The 21466-nt window shown below is 28.8% G+C and overlaps 3 protein-coding genes across 3 annotated transcripts in view; 2 read left to right on the top strand and 1 right to left on the bottom strand.

The window, feature by feature from the left end:
- Positions 1–506: 506 nt before the first annotated feature.
- LOC106681987 (E3 SUMO-protein ligase ZBED1) lies at positions 507–12759 on the top strand. Its single transcript, XM_014422603.3, has 11 exons — positions 507–765; positions 952–1367; positions 2552–2596; positions 2702–2795; positions 2874–3088; positions 4983–5204; positions 6336–6470; positions 6697–6903; positions 6979–7136; positions 7268–7467; positions 9814–12759. Exons 1-11 carry the CDS (start codon positions 729–731, stop codon positions 10122–10124), a joined length of 2040 nt encoding a protein of 679 aa, XP_014278089.1. The 5' UTR covers positions 507–728; the 3' UTR covers positions 10125–12759.
- A 775-nt stretch (positions 12760–13534) lies between these two features.
- On the bottom strand, positions 13535–15722 carry Pex12 (peroxin 12). The gene has a single exon (XM_014422586.2). It carries the CDS (start codon positions 14941–14943, stop codon positions 13966–13968), a length of 978 nt encoding a protein of 325 aa, XP_014278072.1. The 5' UTR covers positions 14944–15722; the 3' UTR covers positions 13535–13965.
- Positions 15723–15950: 228 nt separating this feature from the next.
- The window catches only part of LOC106681976 (protein dj-1beta), a 5966-nt gene continuing 450 nt past the window's right edge, over positions 15951–21466 (top strand). Inside the window, exons 1-4 of the mRNA XM_014422587.3 lie at positions 15951–16352; positions 16433–16594; positions 18413–18482; positions 18553–18675. Coding sequence (XP_014278073.1) covers positions 16179–16352; positions 16433–16594; positions 18413–18482; positions 18553–18675 — 529 coding nt within the window. The 5' untranslated portion in view covers positions 15951–16178. The remainder of the gene's footprint in view (positions 16353–16432; positions 16595–18412; positions 18483–18552; positions 18676–21466) is intronic.

Genomic DNA, 21466 nt, shown 5'->3' with positions numbered 1-21466 from the left:
TCTTCCCTATAAACTAAAATAAACCAATCAATTTTTATGCATAATGTATATAAATATTTTTTATTAAAATTATCTATTACCCATAAAGTTTAAATTATAATAAAGTTTTGCAAATGATTAAACTAGAATCTATTGAAATATTAATATGTTCTAAAAAATATTTTATCATTGTATGGTGATTAAATACTTTATTTAAAATTAATTTATGTCAATGTTTATTAATATTTTTTATTATGAATTTTGGAATCAAACAATATTAATAGAAATAATATAAATTACTACATTAATAATAACATTAATAATAGAAACATTCAAGTCATGAATCTTATATTACAACTTTCTATAGTCTCCTTAACTAATTAAAGTAGAAACGTTGAATAAAGAATCTTTTAAAAAATAAATTTTTAAATATTTAAATTTAAATTTGGCGGTTCTGTGAATCCACTGGTATAGTAATATGATGAGGTAGAGGGTGGTCACAAACATAATCTAGGGTCAATCGAGGAGTCGATATCCTGGTATTGGAATATTGTTTAGGTTACATGGTTACATCCACTGTCTTCATATGTCCCGATTTATAAGATCGATTCTTAACATTGACTAATAGTGCGGGCAAATAGAGATTAGCTCAAAATTGTCAACAGTCTAAGTTGGTGAAATGAATTAGTTTTTAGCCGAGATTTTAACGATTTATGCATTAACATCCAATTTAATATCATTAAGTCAAAATGGAGTCAGATCGAATGCCTTCGTATGTACATAAAGGTAAAGTGTGAATTATTTTCTTGATGTCGATTATATATCGGTTAATTAAGTTGATATCGTTATCTGGTTTGTCGTAGATTGATTCTTATTTATTTTGACTATATTTTTTCTGAATGTTTTTATTACAAATTGGTCTTAAAATTCTATATCAGTTCTGAAAGCTAAAATTTCCATATTACTTTTTAGTGGCAGATGTCATGCTTCTGGATTCTAAAGAGGATTACTATACTAGTTTTGCTTCAAAACATCAAGTAGTCCCATATAAAAAATTAGTTGTACCATCTGCAATGAGAAGTATTTACTGGAAATGTTATGGTTTTCCAGCCACTGAAAACAATGAAATTCTGACTAGAAATAAAATTGTTTGTTTATTGTGTAAATCACAAATGATTTATAATCGCAATACCAGCAATTTAAGAATGCACCTCCAGAATAAGCATAAGCATGAACTTGAAGCTTTAGAATTAGTTCAGCCAATGCCTAGTTGTAAATCTGGAAGGACTGACAGGCGTTCTGCCAGAAGAGGTTGTAAAGTTCGCAGAAGAGAACAAGATTCTGTTCAAGTCTGCCCAGTGACCAGCCAAAATGAAGAATCTGTTGAGGTAAGTTTGTGATTTTTCTGTTGAATAGTTTGATCTAATCAATGATATTTATTTTATTCCACTCAGTGTTCATTGTTTAAGTCTTAAAGCATGTAACTTATAGCCATTGCCAGTTTATGAGCGATTTCTTTGTATTTAATCGATTTACGTAAACTCGTCTTTAAGACGGGGTGAAATGTTCTTAAGGCTTGACAATAACTTCAGTACTAGTTCAGAACTATCTTGTAAATCTCTGCATAAATGGTAGGTATGTACTCACACACAACTAGAAAATAGTTGGCCATTGATGTCTGTTATAACCTTGCACTGGAGAGCTTATTGTTTTTATGCGATTGAGGCCCAAATTTAACTGAAAAGGATCCATTAGGGATTTGTTTATTTCTGTTTGAGGAAACATAAATCAACACCTATGATATAATTAAAGAAATAATAGTGTATATTATAACCCCCAACAATGTGCCTTTAAGTGAGTACATGCCCTTCCATAATTTGGAATGACACTGATATTTTGTATCCTATTTTCAACATTATATCAATCATCTCATCTCATTTAAAGTTGTGCATGTGGGTTATGTGACTTCCTTTGGCAAATGTGAAAAGTCATAGTAATATAATAATATTAATTAATTTATTTATGGCGCAACCCCCGTACAAATTGAGTTGGCCTGCTAAGTAGTAATATACTAGTATATTCTTAGTATGTCATATTAATATACTTTAGATTTTTTATACCAATATTTATCCTTCTAAAATATACAAGTTTAAAACCAGCATTTGTTTGTGTCCACAATCACAGCATTGTAATTGATTTTGCCTTACTAGTAGTATTGGTATCTGGTAGGGGAACTAGAGTTGCTGTTGCGTACTAACCAAGGCAGGAGTGTCAAATTTATTTCTAGGCACCTCTGAGAAATAAATATTAACTACCCAAGGTGGGCATTGAACCACAACGTTCCCAACTGGGTGCTCTTGGACCTACGCCTCAACACGCAAACCCCTTGGATAGTACTGTAGGAGATGGATTGCAATTTTTTTTACAATATTTTGGCTCAGTTTTTTGGTATAGATTGTGAAAAGTATTGTAAAGTAGTTTAACTTACTTAGTGTTTTTTTCTAGACTGTACTCCATAACAAATTGTTCTTGAATCTGATAAATTTTATTTTAAAAAAAATTTTTGTTACAGATTAGTGAAAGCAACTTGCCACATTATTTATCAGATTTAGATGAGGTATTATTTTATATTCATATTATATAGTTTTCTTTAGTTTTTTTTCTATTAAATCAAGAGAGTTTTTATCTTCATCCTGTATTAAATAATATTTTTTTATTGTAGACAACTTTTGCCATAGATGGTAAATATATAGCAGATACTATAGCTGAATTTGTGATAATGGATTTACAGTCACCAGATATTGTGGAAGGAAAAGGTGAGTTATTGAGCTGCTGTAATTAGTTATCTGACTAAAATCCAGTTCATGTTGCTTTTAATAGAACTATTTTTTCAGGTTTTCAAAGACTAGTTGCAACATTAAAGTCTCCATGTGAAATTCCATCAAAAGCTCGATTAACTGAAGAATTCATTCCAAAAATATATGATTCAGTCAAAGAACAACTTACACCTGATATATCTGTTATAAATTCTGAAATATCTTTAAGTATAGAAGATTGGGTTTCGTCATCTGGTGATACCTATTCTACTGTTTCAATGCATTTTGCTCAGGTTTGTAAAAATTTCGAGAAACTAGTTTTGAACCATTTCTTAATAATAATGATATGAGTTTTAAAAAATGGTCATTTTTCTTGCTAATTAAAACAATTTTGTTTTAACACAGTTTTTTATATTCCAAGCTATTAACTATATTAAGCTAACCAAAGTGCAACCTTCACAGCAGCATTCTACAGTAGCTGTAGGTTTCGGACAGAAGTATTCTGCTAATTTCAAATCTTCTCTTGAGGGTTGAAGGTTTTTCCTGGAATATTATGAGCTATTTGCCAGAATAGATGGTAGTCATCAGGTCCTGAATCTGGACTGTAAGTGAAATGAGGGGGGAAATTTAATACCATCCAGTTCTCAACTTCTTTTTTTGTGGGGGGGGGGCGAGTATTGGGTGTTATCTTAGTCATACAAAACTATATTTCTGTTTGATGATATTGCATGAGACTGGATCACAATATTAGACAATATGAAGAACTCGAAAATTCTTTAAAGAATCAATGATTTTACCAAATGAAATCGTAATAACAATAAAATTTAGAGGACATTGTTTTATTTTGTACTTGCCTTTGCATAGCGACAAGCATTGTAGACTAATTGATGGAGGTCTAACCATTGTTTTTAGGTTTAGGATTCTCAAATGTATCCACTTTTCATTTAATCAATATGCAATTATGTTTTTGAAATGATAGTAATTTGTTTTTAACTATTTTCTACTTGACGTTTTACCTCCTCTGTGGTCAACTGGTGAGGAATTGATCTTGATCAGCTATTCTCTTTTCACAAGTTTTTCTTTCAATGATTTATGATGTTTTGGAAAATTCCAAGCTATCTTGACTATTGTGGCTATTACTTTTTGTTGGATCTCTCTCAGCAGTTGCTGCAGAGCTTTCTCATCTGATGATTTTGGTCCAGAACCCTTTTTCATCTCGATGCTGATGTCATAATTTTTAAATTTTTGAAACCGTCTACTCACAGTCAGGAAATGATATCAAGCTTCATTGGATTTGAAAAACAAATGAAGCAGATCAGTGGATTATAATTTCCAATAAATTGAAATCTGCAATTTTGTATGATTCACTCTATTACTTACTTCATTCATGTATTACTTTACTAGAAGGTTCTCTTGAAAAGCTGGACATTTTTATTATTTGCCTTTTTATAAAAATGCAAATAATTAAAAAACCTCTGTACCTTATTGTATTTATTTAGTTGGTTAAGAATTATTTTCTATATAGCTTAAGAAAATTCTTAATAACCACGTGAATGGAGAATCAAACTAATTTTAGAAAATATCGCATAACATAAAATAAAAGCAGACCATCCCCTCATAGGGTTCTTGTAGAGTTTAGCTCATCTCCTCCCTTTTTCGATTATGGCAGTATTTTTATTTGTGATTGGGAGCTTTTTGTGACGATTGATGCCTTAACTTTCTATTCATATAAGAACTTTTATTAATTAAGTAATACCTTTTGTTAAGTTTATGATCTCATTGGTGTATTGAATAATCTAGTTTTTTCAACAATTCATCTTAGAAAAAGTAAAAATTAGTTTTAATTGAAACACCTGTTTTTGAAGTAAGTTTGACTTCAAAACATAAATTAGAGAATATTATATGTTTTGTGGTTTCGACCCAGTTATTCAACATTTAGTGAGCTTTTAGATTTATCTGACCTCATCTTCAGCAACTGAATTAAGTTTTAAAATAAATATTAAAAAAAACTTTTTTTTAAAAATTTAATGAGATGAAGTGAAAAAATTCTTCCATTTATAACTTTCTTTAATTTATCTCATTTATTCATAACAATGTCATGATTGTTCATCATCAAACTGCAATTCCCAATTTTGTTAAATCTTCTATTAATATTATCTATATGGTCTTCATTTTTATTTTTTCTAGTTGGAAGATGGTGAATTCCAAACCAAGATTCTGTCCTCTATTTATTGTTCAGATATGGATGCTCTTCATTGGGGGGTCCAATTTGATTCGGTGATAGAAGAGTGGGATATCAAAGTTAATCGTGTTAAGGCAGTCATTGTGTCATCTAACAGAGACGATGTCTATGATTCACTAATAGCCAGGAATTACACAATCGTCCCATGCCTTGGGCATACTATACAGGTATCTATTTTATTATTACTATTATTGTGTGAATACATTTTCTATCTTTATCAAAAATAAAACTTTATTTATCTGGTATTGGATTTTTGTGGCTGAGTTTGAGTCTACTACTACTTCACAGCCTCGTGAGGAAATATAAGTTAAGAATCACATATGCCAGGAAATGTATACTATAGTTATGAAATCTCCTTGACTATCGCTACCTCCTCTAGATAAATACTCCATTTCTTTTCAAAACCATATTGCTTTATACCTCTTGAGAACACTTTATCCTGAAACTGCTCCTTTGAATTTGACATTTCTCTCTTATATCCAGGACCAGAGAAACTAATATATTTTTTTATTACTGACATTCCCATTATGGGGCTGTATAGTTCCTCAACAGAGCTGTGGTAACTTGCATACAATTGATATAATCAAATAATTTTAGATTGATAAAATAAAAAAATTGCTGTATTTATTAAATATAGATATATATTTCTTATTCTTATTCTTGAAATTTTCTTAAATCATAAATAAAATAATTAGGAATTATAAACTCTTAGAGATGACAAACTCATGGTAAAATTGTGTCAAACTGTAAAGTTGGAACAAAATTTGTTGGCTAAAATATTCAGACCAAGATAAAACAGAAGGAAGATAGACTGGAATGAAAATGGTATTAATCAAATCTTAAGATTTATTAACTTAAACATTCCAGGAGTGTCTGCAATTAGTGTTTTATGCTTTGATCCATGCATTTGGAATTTGGTACCTGAAACAAAATGCATGGATCAAAGTTTTCTGTCAAATATGCAATAGGGTTTTTTTTAGATGTTGGATGATCTTCACTTTTTTTCTTCGATTTAATTGAGCTCCTACCTTTCTAATTGCCGAGAAAGATTTTTCTAACTTCTCCACTTCCCGGTAAAAGGATCATTTTTTGCTTTAATATCTGAATTCTTAAAATCTCTTTATGCCAAAAGTTAGAAATGTTGTGATTGTATTTCCATGAAGTAGTTTCTCAAATTTTGACTATTCAGAAGAATTGTTCTCTAAAAATATTTTTTAATGATGCTATTGATGGTTATTTTCTTTTATTATCTTACTTAAGATTATGTATTAGACATAAATTTTTGTTTGAATTTTTAGGCTGCGTGTATGGATGCTTGTTTCTACAAACCAGAAGTGGATCATATTGTTAAAAAGTGCAGAACTTTAATTGCTTTAGTCAATCTCAATCCTGCTGTCAATAATTTTCTTAGAGAGCAAGAAGGATTAATAGAGGTAATATTTTTTTATAATATGTCCTACAAAATATTTTAATTTATTGAAGTTTGCTGTGTAGTAACACTTTGAATCATGGTAGTATATATAATGAATGAATTATTGTTGATAAATATTTAGTCTGTTAAACAGTTTTATGAATTATATATTATTTAATTAAAATTTAAATGAATTATATATTGTTTAATTAAAAATTTTTATATGACAAAGAAACATTATATTTCAGTGCGAAAAAGGTGGTCTCCAACCAGATACTCCGCCATTATGGTCCTCAACTTTTACTATGCTTGAACAGCTCCTGGTTCGAAAAGATATTTTACCTAAAATTTACATTACTTTATCAAATGCCGGTTATTCTGTGGATTCTATACAGTTTGATACTGATGAATGGTCAATAATTGCAGATATTACTGAAGTTCTATCTCCATTCAAGGTATCTATCAATTTTAATATTTAATTAAAATCTTTCTTAAGATATTAATAACTGATTAATTTTCTTGTTTGATAGGTTGCCATGACAACGCTTTATGAAGAAAGAATACCTTTAATTTCTATTCTAAAACCACTTTTGCAACAACTTAAAAATGTTCATTTGGAAAAAAACAAATTTGATTCAAAATTTGCTCTTGAGCTTAAGTCAGTTCTTTGCATATTAATCATGAATAAGTAAGCTTATTATTTTTTTTCTTTTACAAATAATTTTCACTTTTTTCCTTATAAGACCTTTTTATTTCTTAAATACAATTTATTGATTCATTTTTTGAGTATATTTTAATAAGCTAAGATATTTTTTCTAGGTACAACGATCCCAAAATTAATGAAATTCTAGATATGTCTTGTGCATTAGATCCGAGATTCAAAAATTTGCCTTTTATGAATGACAAATGCAAAGATCAATTAAAGGATAAATTGAAAGAAATGATTAATAATGTAGCCCAAACAAGTGCAAGTTATCGGGATAATTCCTCTTCTCCTAGTAAACGATCTCGTCTTTCAGGTAAATTTATTCAAATCCAATATTGCTTTTTATATTTTGAAAAGTTAAAGAAGGTTGGTTGGTGTGGAAGAGTGATGATGGGCTGTTACTTCCCAAGGAGTAGTTTTTGCATTGTGTAGTAGAACTTTCGTATACAGATCTGTTAAAAGTGTGTAAAACGTTATTATAATATATTTCGTAAGTTTAATTTAAAAATTATAATTAATTCCTTTGAAAAATAGGATTATTAGAGGTTTGAAATAGCATATTAATGGATTATATTGATAAACAACATTAATTTTATCATTTGTATGTAAAAAGAATAGTTTGTAATTTTAAGTTACAAATTTTAAAATTAGGATGATTTTTGAATGGAATATGGTCCGGGTGCGGTCAAAAAAACTCAAATAGTAAATAATTATACTATTTTTATTGAGCCAACGTTTCGCCCCACGTTGCAGGGCTTTGTCAGAGCTAAAAAAGATACAAACACTTGACATGTGCTCAATAAAAATAGTATAATTATTTAATATTTGAGTTTTTTTGACCGCACCCGGACCATATTCCATTTATCTATATACACGGTCAATCAATAATCTTCTAGTAGGATGATTTTTGTTAAGACATCAGAACAATACAGTTTAGATACCAAGCACCGAATGTCATGATTTTGTAAAACTTGTTATTTTACATATATGAAGTGGATTAAGTTTTTAAAGACTTAAAAATAATTGGCAGTTGTTTTTGGACGTAAAAAGACAGCAATGTGATAAGTGAGAAGAAAAAATACTTTAATTTGTTTTATTCTTTGGCTGATGCCAGGCACTAGCGGATCTAGTTAGATTTTTCTCAGAACTCATAAAGACAAGACATGTGGATCTGGCCAGTAAAAGTCAACTTGTCTTAAATATTTAGTTCAAGTGTTTTTTTACTGATAATAAAAATCACTAAAGATCAAATATGATAATTTTGACAATATAAATAAACAGTTAAATGTTTAATTTGTGATCATGATTAAGTAAATGCAATAACATTCAGAATAAAATATTTAAAGCTGATTCCAATGAAGTTAAAAATGATTATGAAAAATCATCAAAATGAAGTCATTTCAAAAAGCAGTAACCTTAATTGAAATATCAGCAACCAAGTATTTCATGACATTTTTAGAAATTTTATATTTTAGTATTTAATGTTTAGTATATATTTACATTTTATCATTTAAATTTTAAGTTTTTATTGTTTTCGTAAAAAATTACATTTCTTATATAACTAAATGATATTTTTTCCTATATTTCAAATATTTCTGGAATGAATCAGTATTATACCTAACTATTAACTTGCAATTTTATGTACCATTACATGTATTATTTACGAAATAATAAAAACTTGTTGTCAGATGCAGTTTATATTTCTATATTTTAAAATAGCCTTAATATTAGAAAATTAATATAAGCTTAGTTAAAATATAAACTTAACAAAATACTAAGGGAAAGTATTGCAACTAACGATATTGATTAAACTCGGCTATGTATACGGATTAAACTATTAAATGATCTTTAATTCCAGCTTGGTCTTATCATCATTGAAATAGACTCATAGGGTTTGAAGGACAATTTTCTAAAAAATATTCCTTAACAGTACCCCTAATTCTGTTTATTTAAAAAAATATACTGTTCACATTTGTAGCAATAATTTTAATATTTCATGTCCACTCTATACCTCCTCTTTCCTTAAAAAATTGTTTCTTATTTTTTTAATAATCAAAAAAGAATAAGATGAAAAAATCAATTGAATAATAATTTTTTTCACCTTAAGGAGTAAACTAGATTCAATATTTGGGAATCAGTTCTGTTAAATTAATCGAATATTTTTATTTTATCTCTATGTGCATTCTTCCAGCAATCCCCTCTGCTCATGTTTCTCCTTTTGATTTTAAATGTTTACTGATCAGAATTCAAATTTAAAAATGCTTTCAAACACAAGAAGTAAGGCTATAATGAGAAAAATATGGAAATAGCATTTGTATCCATTATGAAAGGTTATAAGTTTATTTAAGGCAGTGGAGTGAAAAAGGCTGCATGAGCTCTCTTTTGTCACTGGCAAACTCAACTTGAAAGTTCTCAACATATCAAGTGATAGAAAAAAAGCTGACTAAAATCATATTAACCAATAAAGTGGTTTGAAAATCTAAAAATTAATCAGCTGCTGCATGATGGGTTGGTCAAGTCAATATTTGTCAAGAAATTTTAATTAATTAATTATTAATAAGTGTTATATGATTAATGTACTACTTGGAAAAAATAATTTAAAATAATGGATCCTTCGTAGTTATTTTTTGCTAATTTATGCATATATTTTATTTTAAAGGAATGGAGTACCTACTAGGAGATCTTTGTGTCAAGAATGATGTTCCTTCTGAACAGCGCATTCATTTAGAAGTCGTTCAGTTCGAATGTGAACCTCCCATAACTCTGGAAAAGTCTCCAATACAATATTGGAAAAATAATCAGGGAAAATTTCCAAATATATCCAAATTAGCTATGCAGTTTCTTTGTATACCAGTTTGTGTAAATAACTATTTAAATTCTCATTTTAATTTTAAAACTTCTAATGCAATTTTAACCCCTCAGTTAGTCCATAAATTAAGGTTTTCTCATCAAAATAATGTAACATTATGAGAAAAGGCTGTAATTTCTGTTGTTGATAATTGAATTTTATTTAGTTTATAAGAATAGAACACTGAAGTGAAGTTTTCCAAGTTTTGACAATACTTAAAAAAATTAAAATTATTACAATCAAGCCTCTGTCTTTGATTGTTTCATCGAAAGTTTGTAAAAGAAACAGCTTGATGTATTTATATAAATAAATTTTTTTATTGTTCATTTAATATGAATGTAGTATTCAAAGAACTTATCATTAAGTTGTTGCTCTCTAAGTCAAGAACCAGTCCTGGTCAAAGTAGTAAAACTATATTTAGTTGTATTTTAGGTATTTAACTATTATATTCAAAGTTAAATATCTCTTTTAATATTATGACTGTTTTTTATAATATCCTTAGTTATTTGCTGGGGAATAGTAGATTATGGTTAAAGTCCATGACTAAAAATACCTTTGTAATACGACTTGGTAGCATGTATATCTATAGAACTGATAAGTTAATTATCATTGGTCTAGTGGTGAAAATTTGAAAATCCAGGGGAATTCGCTAGGTTTTTCTGTTATCTATATGAGGTTCAATCTCACATTAGTAATATGAGCCTAAATTAAAATGTTGCCAAAAGTTTTGTATTTTATGCTCTCATTATATTTAAATTTATCATCGTTATAATTTATTTCTTTTATCATGTGAATCGATTAAAAAATCAAATGTCAAAAAATTGCTATGTATAATTATGCACTTTTATTATATATATTAAATAAATCAGGCATTACATGATAAATAAACAAAAATTATAATCAAAAGAAAATATTTTTGAGTATTTTATTACAATTTAAAAATTGTTCCACATTTTGTAAATATGTATATATTCAATATAATAGGCTGATTGTAGCTCAACATAAAAAATGTTTTTTCTTTTGTATGAGCTTGTAATACAAAATCTGATTTACAAATTAATCAAACTCATATTTTAAACTTTGAATTAAATTAAAATCACCATACCTGCCTCAAACGCTTTGGTGTGAGTGTTAAGAAACGTTATACTCCTGGACAATATGGACCATTTGATTCCTTTAATGCCTTAATCTACTAAATTTTCTAAACCTCTGTGAATTCCTTACCTCCAGCTAGAAAAGTTGTTAAAGTTTATCCTTTCTTTATTTTTTGTCATGGGCAACATAATTCACTGGAGGAAATTTCATACTTGAGTTCTTCTGAATTAACATGGTTGAAAAATACTGGCTATAAATGCAGTAATCCTTTTTTTTTTACTACACTAGCTTTAATGATTTAGTGTAAACATTTGCTATTTTATTTAACTTAAAATGTACCCTTTACTATTTAGTAGCTATTGTTGACCAAATCGTTATACCACCCAACTGTTTCTGCTAGTATTTCCCATTTTTCTTTCAATTTGCTGAATTGATTCAAGTTGAGGCTTTTCTTTTAGCTTTGGTGGAATCTCTTTGTTTTTTCATTTTAGAAAAATGTTCATATTTTTCAGGTTATACATTCTTCAGAGTATTCCCTATTCCATGTTAAATCCCTTCTAATATTGTTGAGGGTTTTCCTGGATAAATAGCTTTATATATATCAAATTTGAGTCATACTTGTGTTGTCATACATATACACAAATGTATATTTCAAAAGTGTATTTCTTTACATTTTGGTGTTTACTTATCCTGAGCCAAAGTATCATTTTGAATTAAGTATATGTTAAGTATGTTTCTAATATTTTAGATGTTTGTTTCATGAAACATTAAACTTTCTGTGATATGAATATGCATAGTTTTACTAAAATAAGATGAAAATCGATTGTTTTTAAAAACAGATTGTATCCATTTACAGATTACTGTCCCTAAAAAAAAGTCTAGTTCTCACTTATTAATGATTTACTATTATTTTGTATGTTTATAACTATTTTTTATCATGAACTAATATTTAGTGTGAATTATTATTAGTTATTTTCCTTTCATAGTACATTTTGTTGCATTACTATTATAAGCCAAGATTTATAAATATTTACTATGGACTTTTAGTTTAAACACTATACCAAATGTAATTTTACTTTCAAATAATTGGAACTAGTTCTACTATAATAAGTTTACCTAAAATTAAATTGTAAAGTCTCAGTATAAGTTGTATATAGTAAGTTTAAACAAATGTACAAATTTATGTAAATAGTGTTATTTAAATGTATGATATCCATAGATGTAAATAAAATTATCTTACTGTTAACAATACTTTTTAATCCTCTGTGCCATATTCAGTTTCTGATCTTTATTATTTGTGTTTGTATGATATAGTATGACTGGTCTCATAGGCTTTGAATTTTTTTTTTTTTTATTGATTTATCAAAAAATATTAATTACTCCTTTTATCTTAAGAGAAAGAATATTATAGTGTCTATATTTTAAATTTAGAAGAGAGAAAAATACTTTATCCAGTAAAGCTGACCAAATATATCTGGCTCTAATATAACATTGCATATCATTCTATCCAATTGGATAATTATAAATATACAAAACAGGCAATGTTTAATAGCCTTATGAACTGATGTCAAAAATATTAATTTAACATATATTGTTTGATTTTTTAAGAATTTATTCAAATAAATTTGATTTCAAAAGAATAAAAACAACTGTGTTTTATTCTAAAAATGACTTAATTAATGTCATTATTACCACAGCCTTATGTAATCATCTAAAGTATTAAAAAAATACATAACTGTCAATGAAGTCACTTATTATTAACTACCCTTCCATATATTATTCATATTTTGAATTGCTATTGAATTATATTGGATTAAAAATGATATTGTTATAATATAATTGTTCTTTCTTATGAACAAAGTTTCTTTTGATAAAGATTAATAGGTCCAATGTTTTACTTCACAGTGATCCTAAGTAAATTTCCACTAACTTTGAAAAAAGTATAATTTAAGGTACTCTCTTTTAGGAAAATTAAATGAAAATTTGTAAGTTTCCTAAACAATTATATTTTTCGTAAAGCTAGTTGAAATGCACATATCTCCATTGTGAAGTAAGCCATTGATGTTATCCTATATTTATTTTCAAATATTCCAGTTGATAGAAGTTCTAAGCCTATCCCAATAATTCTGAATTTATTGACTGAATTATGGTCTAAGCAAGGTTACAGGTTGGATTAGTTTTTTCCTCATATTTCACATTAGCTTTTGTCTTTGTCAGAAATTGGTTATACTAAACCACAATTATAATAAGAATAATTGAAAGTCAAGTGGTTAAATACAATATGTTTATTTTTAAGAAATTACAAGAGAACAAAAATATAATAGGAAAACCAACAGTTTATTATTCAGAGTGTAACGGTTATATGAAGTAAAAACAACTTGATACAATGTTTAAATATCAACTTATTAAACAAAACAAATTATCACAGTAAAATGTATGAGTTCAAAAACTGATTTATTAAAATTTTGTAGAGATCTGACAAACTTAAAATATAAATATAATACTTAATTCATTGAGGAAAATTTCAGAAGCACATATCTTCGAAAATTATTGCTCAATGAAATTTAATATATTTCTATGCAAGATTTAACAAAATTTAACACCAATTGTAATCAATTCAACAAATCAGTGATTATTATATCACTAAGCCAAAAACTGATTTCATCAAACAAATTCGAATTTTTGTCATACTTCATTAGTTGAATAAATTCATAGAATGTTATCAACAGATGCAGGTAAATGAGTCAATGGGCATCTTTCCTTCTCATTCAAATAATTCTTGATACATATGTAACAGAATACATATCCATAAGTGTAAAGAATGACTCAATTTTTCAGTTACAACTGATTTGATCAAATTTGAATTTGTCATACTCCAGTAGTTGAATAAATTCGTACAATGTTATCAACAGATGCAGGTAAATGAGTCAATGGGCATCTTCCCTTCTCATCCAAATAATTCTTGATACATATGTAACAGAATACATATCCAGAAGTGTAAAGAACGACTTCATTTTTCCTCTTATTGTGGCATATTGGACAAACATCTGTTCCATTGTTTAAATGAGGAGGATTAGGTAAAGGCAAGTTCGTTACCTGTTTTGATTCATCTGAATTCCACCAATTGAGAAACTGGATGAAAAAAGCACCAATTTCTAATGATGCTCCTATCAGTTTAAACAGAAATGATAGTCTCAACTTAGAACTATCTGACTTATTCAAAAATACTGCTCTTAACATATCACGCCAACTAGGAAGGTGTCTCTCTTGATAAACTAGTTCAACACCAGATAATTTCAAAAGTGGATCATGTACTTTGGTTTTTCCTGAAAGGTAAGAGATTAAAAAATAAATCCTAAAAATTCCGTAAACAAAACCAATACTTTTTTGCAGCTTGAATATTACATTAGCTATTTTCTGACTTTCAGGATTTACTTGTAAATTTCTGTCATCATGATCTCTTTTAGCAGCCTCCAATTTTCTGTTCATATATGGAATGAAAACTAAAAAGAAAAGAGAGGAGCAGATCACATTTGAAGGAAGGTTTTTCTTTGTTTGTTGATTATGAGAAAAAATAGGTATTCTTTTTAATCCATAGAATGCTTCAGAAAATGATGAATGAAATAATTTCAAATAGTAATACTGTAGCATTAAATTTATACCACCAAACACTTCATCATACCATTTTTCAAGCCAATTAAGACTTCTATTTTTACTGGCTGTATATGAGCACAATGCTTTAACAGCTGGAAATACACTTTCCACAAAAGATTCTTGGGCGATAAGTTCCAAAATATTAGGTTTATGATGTTGTAGAGATGAAATATTAGCTGCATGTTCTGCCATTATAAGTTAAACAATACTAGATATCACCACTCAGCACTCTTTGTCCCAACTTAAAAGGAGAATAAGAAAGGTATATTATACATTCTTGTTATACTTCAGCATAATCGAAACCAAAATAACTTATTTTTCGGTTATCAATATCAACATGTTATTCGAATATGATAGAGCAGACTTCAAACAGTTACAATGTTAATTTGACATTTTTATAGAAATAAAAATTTGTTTAAAAACTTGAGAGAGCGTAAAAGTTCATACATTAGCACATAGTATGATTATCACGCTATATTCACGACTTTATCAGTAATAGATTCAAAATCACAACTCATCTTAACCCTTACCCCTATCATGTGCCTACAGGTTATCAAAGAAATTTTACTCCCAAATTAATTAATGGTGTAGTCTAAAAACCTAATATATTTTAAACAACAAATCCCTATCTCTTGATTATTAATTTTAGATAACTGATTAGCTTAACAGAGTTCCAGCCATTGACCAATCATTAACCTTCCTAGTAACCTCCAATTAGTTAGTAGCCGGTTTCTAACCGCTAACCTCGGAAAACTAAATGATTGATTTAATGTGTTATTATCATTAAACACATGATTTTAAACTTAAAAATAAATATTCATGTCTTTCACACTTTTCACTTTCAATTTTTCTTGCAATAAATTCAATTTGTTAATCAAACAAAAAAATAACCCTGTCCATTGCTTTCCCTCCAAGTTTTACACAATAGTAGTTGTTAAGTGTTACCTGATTTTTGTCAATAATACTGATTCATAAAAATTTATGAAAATGAAACTTGCTACTACATTATAATGACTAGTGTTAATTATTTTACATAAAGTAGATATAACTTGAATTGGGAACCCGGAAGCTCAGGCCCCCAAGTCCGGGGGCTATGGATTTTGACCAAGTCCAGAAGTTCATAATTTGGAGATCATTCACCTCACACTTTAAGACATAGTCGGGTATTCTAATGTATGTAACTAGTAATCCATGTAAATGTGAATATCCCTCGTGAGCCTTGTGTAGTTTATGAAGTAGCAGTAATGCTTGCACTTGTTAAATAGTAGATCCGGCGTCTAAAACTAATTCCCTTAATTATAATACACAGCAAAACGATGTTCTGTATTAAATAATTTGCGCATTACTAAATTATAGAACATGTACATACATTTGCGGATTAGAATCTAGGCAACACTGTTTGTCCTTAGAATTTTCCAGCCGGCTGAATGTTATTACGCCAGCTTTTAACTAAACCCATAGCTACTAGTGTTGCTAGTGTTTCTGTTGGCAGTGTAAGTAAATACGCCAAAATGGCAGAAAAGTCGGCCGTAGTGCTTCTTGCTAATGGTTCAGAGGAAATGGAGTTCACTATTTCTGTTGATGTTCTTCGCCGAGCCGGAGTAATCCCTTAGTTATCATTCTAGAACTTCAAATTATGGTTTGAGTTAGGGTATTTTGTAATAATTTATGTTTATTGCAGGTTAAAGTAACAGTAGCAGGCGTTAATTGTGATGGGCCTGCTACATGCAGCAGAGGTGTTGTTATACAACCAGATATGAGCCTTCAAGAAGCAGCCCTGAAAGGGCCATATGATGCTGTTGTGTTACCTGGAGGGCTTGATGGTTCACAGGCTTTTTCTTCTGTGGGTTTACATTCATTTAGAAATTTTTATTAATTTACTGTTTGATTAGAACTGATTCTTGATCATATTAGAATTCCGTTCCTTATCATATACTCGAATATTTCTACATGAACTTTTCTGAATATTATTTTCTCAAAATTAATGTCACTGACTCTATTATTTTGTATTTTAATTTTTGACAGTATTTGAGAAGATGGTTGGGTTGCAATCAAGAATATTAGATTTAGTAAGGTATTCAATTTTAATGTTTGCCGTTCAAATATCCATGTATTTATCTGGGTTGAATTGATAGCAGAATATAGTATCTTATCATGAGCACTCTTTCGGACTGCACCTCCAACCATCATGACATTCCTTTTCTCAACTGTCCTCCCATCTTTATGTATTCCTTTTATTTTGAGTTTTAAGATTTTTTTCTTTCCAATATGCCAAAAAAATGAAGTAGAAGGAGTAAGAATCAAGACGCTTGAGGGAAGTGCCGATCTTAAGGTCTTACCCTGTGTAGTAGTGGCATATATCACTGTTTTCTTTTGAGGAGTGAGCAGGGATCACTCTGCTTGAGGTTGTGCTGATTCAAGTCATATAGGCCGTTTGACCACCTTCCCTCAAGGATAACATCCTCGAGGAAAATAATGTTTTGCTACCTTCCGGGAGTAAGTGGAGCAATAAATATCTCAGAATAGAGGATTGAAGAATGTCTTCACTCCATAAATGAATTTGGATTTGCATCATCCAATAAACTCAATAACCAAGGGGAAGTGGAGTTCTTCATGTATGGTACTGAATGATGCTGTTGCAGTCATGATTGTGTAATCTGTTGAGATAACGGAGAGATGGTGCACTGTTGAATAGTGTGTGTGTGTGTAGTTAAGTTATATTGTTTTCTTATAACCCAAAATATTGAAGTAGTTAAAGAGTAGGATCGAAATAAGGTCCTTTTGCCAAAGGCATTTTGAACTGAATTTGAAAGTCTGTTGGTGGCTGGATATGTATGGATCAGACTGGAGGTTTGATCCTGTTTCCTCAAGGAGAATGTTGGTTAAGAGACTGGTACTTTACTACCTTCCAGGTTTGGGAGGGGTGAAGTCTGTGAACAGGGATCCAATACCCTACTAGTTTATCAACGAATCAAGATCAGGTGCCATCCAAGAGATTAATCCTAACTTTGTAATTGAATTAGTTATTTCAGAAATAACTTGTATGTTATTTTTAAAATGGAACTTATAACTTTTTTAAATTTTTTTATTTGATCAAATATTCTTTACCAGTTTTGAATTTTAGTGACTTTTTAACTTTTTTCATTCAGAACAGATTATAAGAAAGTATCAATTAAAATTTTTGGTGGGTGAATTTTAATTTAATTTTATTGTTCTACATTTATAATATTGGACAAAGTTCAGATTTATTATACTTTAACTGTTTATAATACTTCCATTAACTAAGTTACTCCGATAAATAACACTGTAGCATGAAAATAACTGTTTAAAAAAAAAAATACTGTTTTGCTTTAGTTATTAATTAATGCTAATAGTAAGTATTTCAATAAAATAAAAATCTTGTTGCATTTAAAATTGAATAACTTGATTGTTTCTTTTACATGCTGTATTGCAAATTTATGGATTATTATTTGCTATAGATTCATTAAATTTGTTTCGTAAATACTTGGTGTGTTTTGGAACAAAATTGAGCATAAATTGACTGTGTGTAATTGATAAAAGGAAAATGGTTAGAGCGGGTCCTGTGTTTTGTTTTGGGTAGTTGCTCACTATTTTCCAATCAACATAAATATTAGTCTTCTAACTTTACTTTTTTTTGTAGTCAGCAGAAGTTGGCAATTTGTTGAAGGACCAAGAAAAAGAGGGTAGACTAATAGCTGCTATATGTGCAGGTAATTTATTTTTATTTTTATGATTCGTCTTTAATAAAATTAAGTATAATGACTGAATCATAAATTCTAGCTCCATTGGCCCTTAAAAATCATCGCATTGGAATTGGGAAGAATGTTACATGCTATCCTTCTGTAAAAGATAATATCTCATCTGATTATCAGTACAGTAACGAAAAAACTGTAGTACATGATGGTAAGCAACTTCATTTTAAATTATTAAATTACCTTATACTTAAAATTAATAAATATTATTATTACTATTGAAATATCATAATCTCATATAAATTTCAAAATATATTAGTTGTTTAATGGTTGTAGTCTCTAAAACAAATAGTACATTTGAAAAAAAAACAAAATGAAACATATATTTTTTTTGTTAAATAACCTGAGTTTATCTTGTACAAAAAACATGATCAAGGTTTTTCTTTGCTAAATTATTCACTTTTTTTTTTTAAGTAGTGAAACATCAAAAAATGTATATGTAATCCAATACGTACTGAAAGCGTAAATTGTGAAAAACAACAAAGTTCATATGGACTATGATCCAATTCCTTGTAGAGGAGCAGACAACTCAAGTTTTGTATTTTTTTAAGCTAGTCATATATCAAGTATTATTTGGTTTCTGTTTAAACCATTTGAAGATGTCTTTAAATTTGTAATTTTACAAAACAAAACTTTGCTTCATTTAGCCACTAGAAAGCCTCCTTCAAATGGTTTTAACAAAGGTCAATTTTGCTTTTTTATGAAGAAAATTTTGTCTAGTTGACAATGTTGAAGTACCTAACTTGAGTATTTTTTTAGTTTTCACTTCCAAATGAACTTTTGTTTTTTTTTAAGGCCCTCTATCACCTCTTTAAATAATAAATTTACCTATACAAAAAAAACCTAATCACATCACATCACACTTTTTGGCTGATCAGGGGTCAAATTGTGACCAATCTCCTCTCTCTCTCCCCCCCTCCAAAAAAACAAAACATTTTCAACAAAATGAAAGTATATTAAATGTAGAAGTTTTTCTAGAAGTAGAACATCTTTTGCCCAGGAGGTTGCTAAGAAATAAATTAAATGTGATTTAAAAAAAAAAAATATTTCTAAAAAAAAAGCCACCTTATTTATAGGTTAACCAAACTATATTTTTTGCCAAAAATTTTATCTACTTTATGATAGGGCAATTTTTACTTAGTTAGATCCCATAGTGTTTTAATGATCACTTTTTGTTAAAAAAAAAACATAATTTTTATAGCAGCAGTCATACTAATTTCTGAATCAATATCTCAATAATTGATCAATTAATGTATTATATGAATATCATAGTAAAGTGCTTCAGTTGCTTCTCATCATAGAACCCAGGCTCAAGGGGGGAGGAATGCATAATTATTTTAAAGGGTTCTCTCTATTTGACAACTGAAATTTATCTAGAAATTATTACATCTTGTGCCTTTGCCATCTTTCTAGCATCGTAGGATGACTTACAGCTCTTAGTATTAAATTTAAATCTGTACCACTACAACCCATGAGGGTCAGTGGTTCAGTACTTTGTTTAAGACCAACGGTTGTGGTTGGTGATTTGGTCTGAATCATCCTGAAAACAGCTGTTTTATGTGAAATGATATCCAGTTCTTCAGGTTACCACCTGGAAATCTAACAATGATAGAGGAATATATATGTATCATCAGAAAATGCAAGGCTACTCTTTATGTAAATGTTCTTGTTGACATTTGTTCAGGTTTCTTTACATTTTTTGAAAAGCCCTATGTTGGAACCAGAAGTGATCTGTGCATTATTAAATGGAAACAGCCCCACAGAACTAACTCAAAAATTTGATGACAGTTAGCAATGTCGTACAGATTACAACTTAACAATTTTTATCACTTTATACAGACACCATTTATCCAATCTGTGTGTCTTTCTCTCATATCACAACCCACAAGTACCTGAATTTTATCAGTTATACTGCACTTTTCCTTTGGTTGGTTAAAAACCATGGTTCACTCTTCTGAATATGCTGGTATTTCTGGGACTCACGACAATTACTCCTTCCCTTGAATAGTTATTATTTCTGCCAGTCAGTCACACTCACACCCGCTACGTTTCATCCAAATGCAACACTATTTCTTGGCAGTCTGGTTTCTCTAAATTTTTTTGAAGGTGTTAAAAAGAAGTTTGATTTATAATCAAGTTCTTAGTACCACACCGAAAAGTTTTTCAAATTGGTTCCTCTGTATGGTGGTCTACATCGGTTTTAACTTAGAGGCTTTGGGATGAACCAGGTGAATTACTTAATTCATTGCTTAATTGCATTAATTAAAAAATAAAAATAGTCCTGGTATTGTGCCACAGTAAAACAGCGCTCTATGAAAGTCAGTGGCCAATAGCTATTCCAATTTTTTTCTCATTTTTACATTAGGGATTTTTAACTTAATATATTTGTTACTCTTTGTACATACATTCCTCAATTCATGTTTATTACTTATAATTTGTTTCATTATATGACCTTTAATCACCTTTATATTAACATATTAAGTGCAATATAAGTTTAAAGTACTCTTCTGTTTATTGATTGTTTTCTCAATTTTTTTTTTTTACTATAAATGAGACTAACAAAATATTTTATTAAATTGTAGATGTAATGTTTTTAAAACAATGAATTATAATATGCTGAAGAGGGGGTACAGTATCCCTGAAATGTCCAAGAGTAGAATTAATATATGATTTAAAACATAGTATTTTTAGTTGTGATCTTTAGGGAACTCAAATTTTTTTATTATTCATACTCTTTAACAAACTTGATAATTGGTGTATTTTTATGTAACTATACATGCATTTTATTTATTTCTGTTAAAAAACAAATAAATAAAACTTGTTTTTTTTTCGTAAGTCAAGAATCAGACAACTCTTTCAGTAACTTCTATTTCAATGTGATTCATGGAACTATTTATTTTTGTTTTGTTTTTTAGTTAATTAGGTATATTTTTATTATTTTT

The sequence above is a fragment of the Halyomorpha halys genome, unplaced genomic scaffold, assembly GCF_000696795.3.
Source record: "Halyomorpha halys isolate HHAL.00 unplaced genomic scaffold, Hhal_1.1 Scaffold380.1, whole genome shotgun sequence".
Classification (NCBI taxonomy): domain Eukaryota; kingdom Metazoa; phylum Arthropoda; class Insecta; order Hemiptera; family Pentatomidae; genus Halyomorpha; species Halyomorpha halys.
This window is presented reverse-complemented; position numbering and strand designations above follow the sequence as displayed.

Bases quoted from the DNA above. Each gene is read 5' to 3' on its own strand.
- LOC106681987 (XM_014422603.3), top strand. From the start codon at position 729: ATGGAGTCAGATCGAATGCCTTCGTATGTACATAAAG. The intron at 1,368-2,551 runs GTAAGTTTGTGA...TTTTTGTTACAG, and splicing joins AAAATGAAGAATCTGTTGAG to ATTAGTGAAAGCAACTTGCC. The intron at 7,468-9,813 runs GTAAATTTATTC...TTTATTTTAAAG, and splicing joins TAAACGATCTCGTCTTTCAG to GAATGGAGTACCTACTAGGA.
- Pex12 (XM_014422586.2), bottom strand. From the start codon at position 14,943: ATGGCAGAACATGCAGCTAATATTTCATCTCTACAACATCATAAACCT.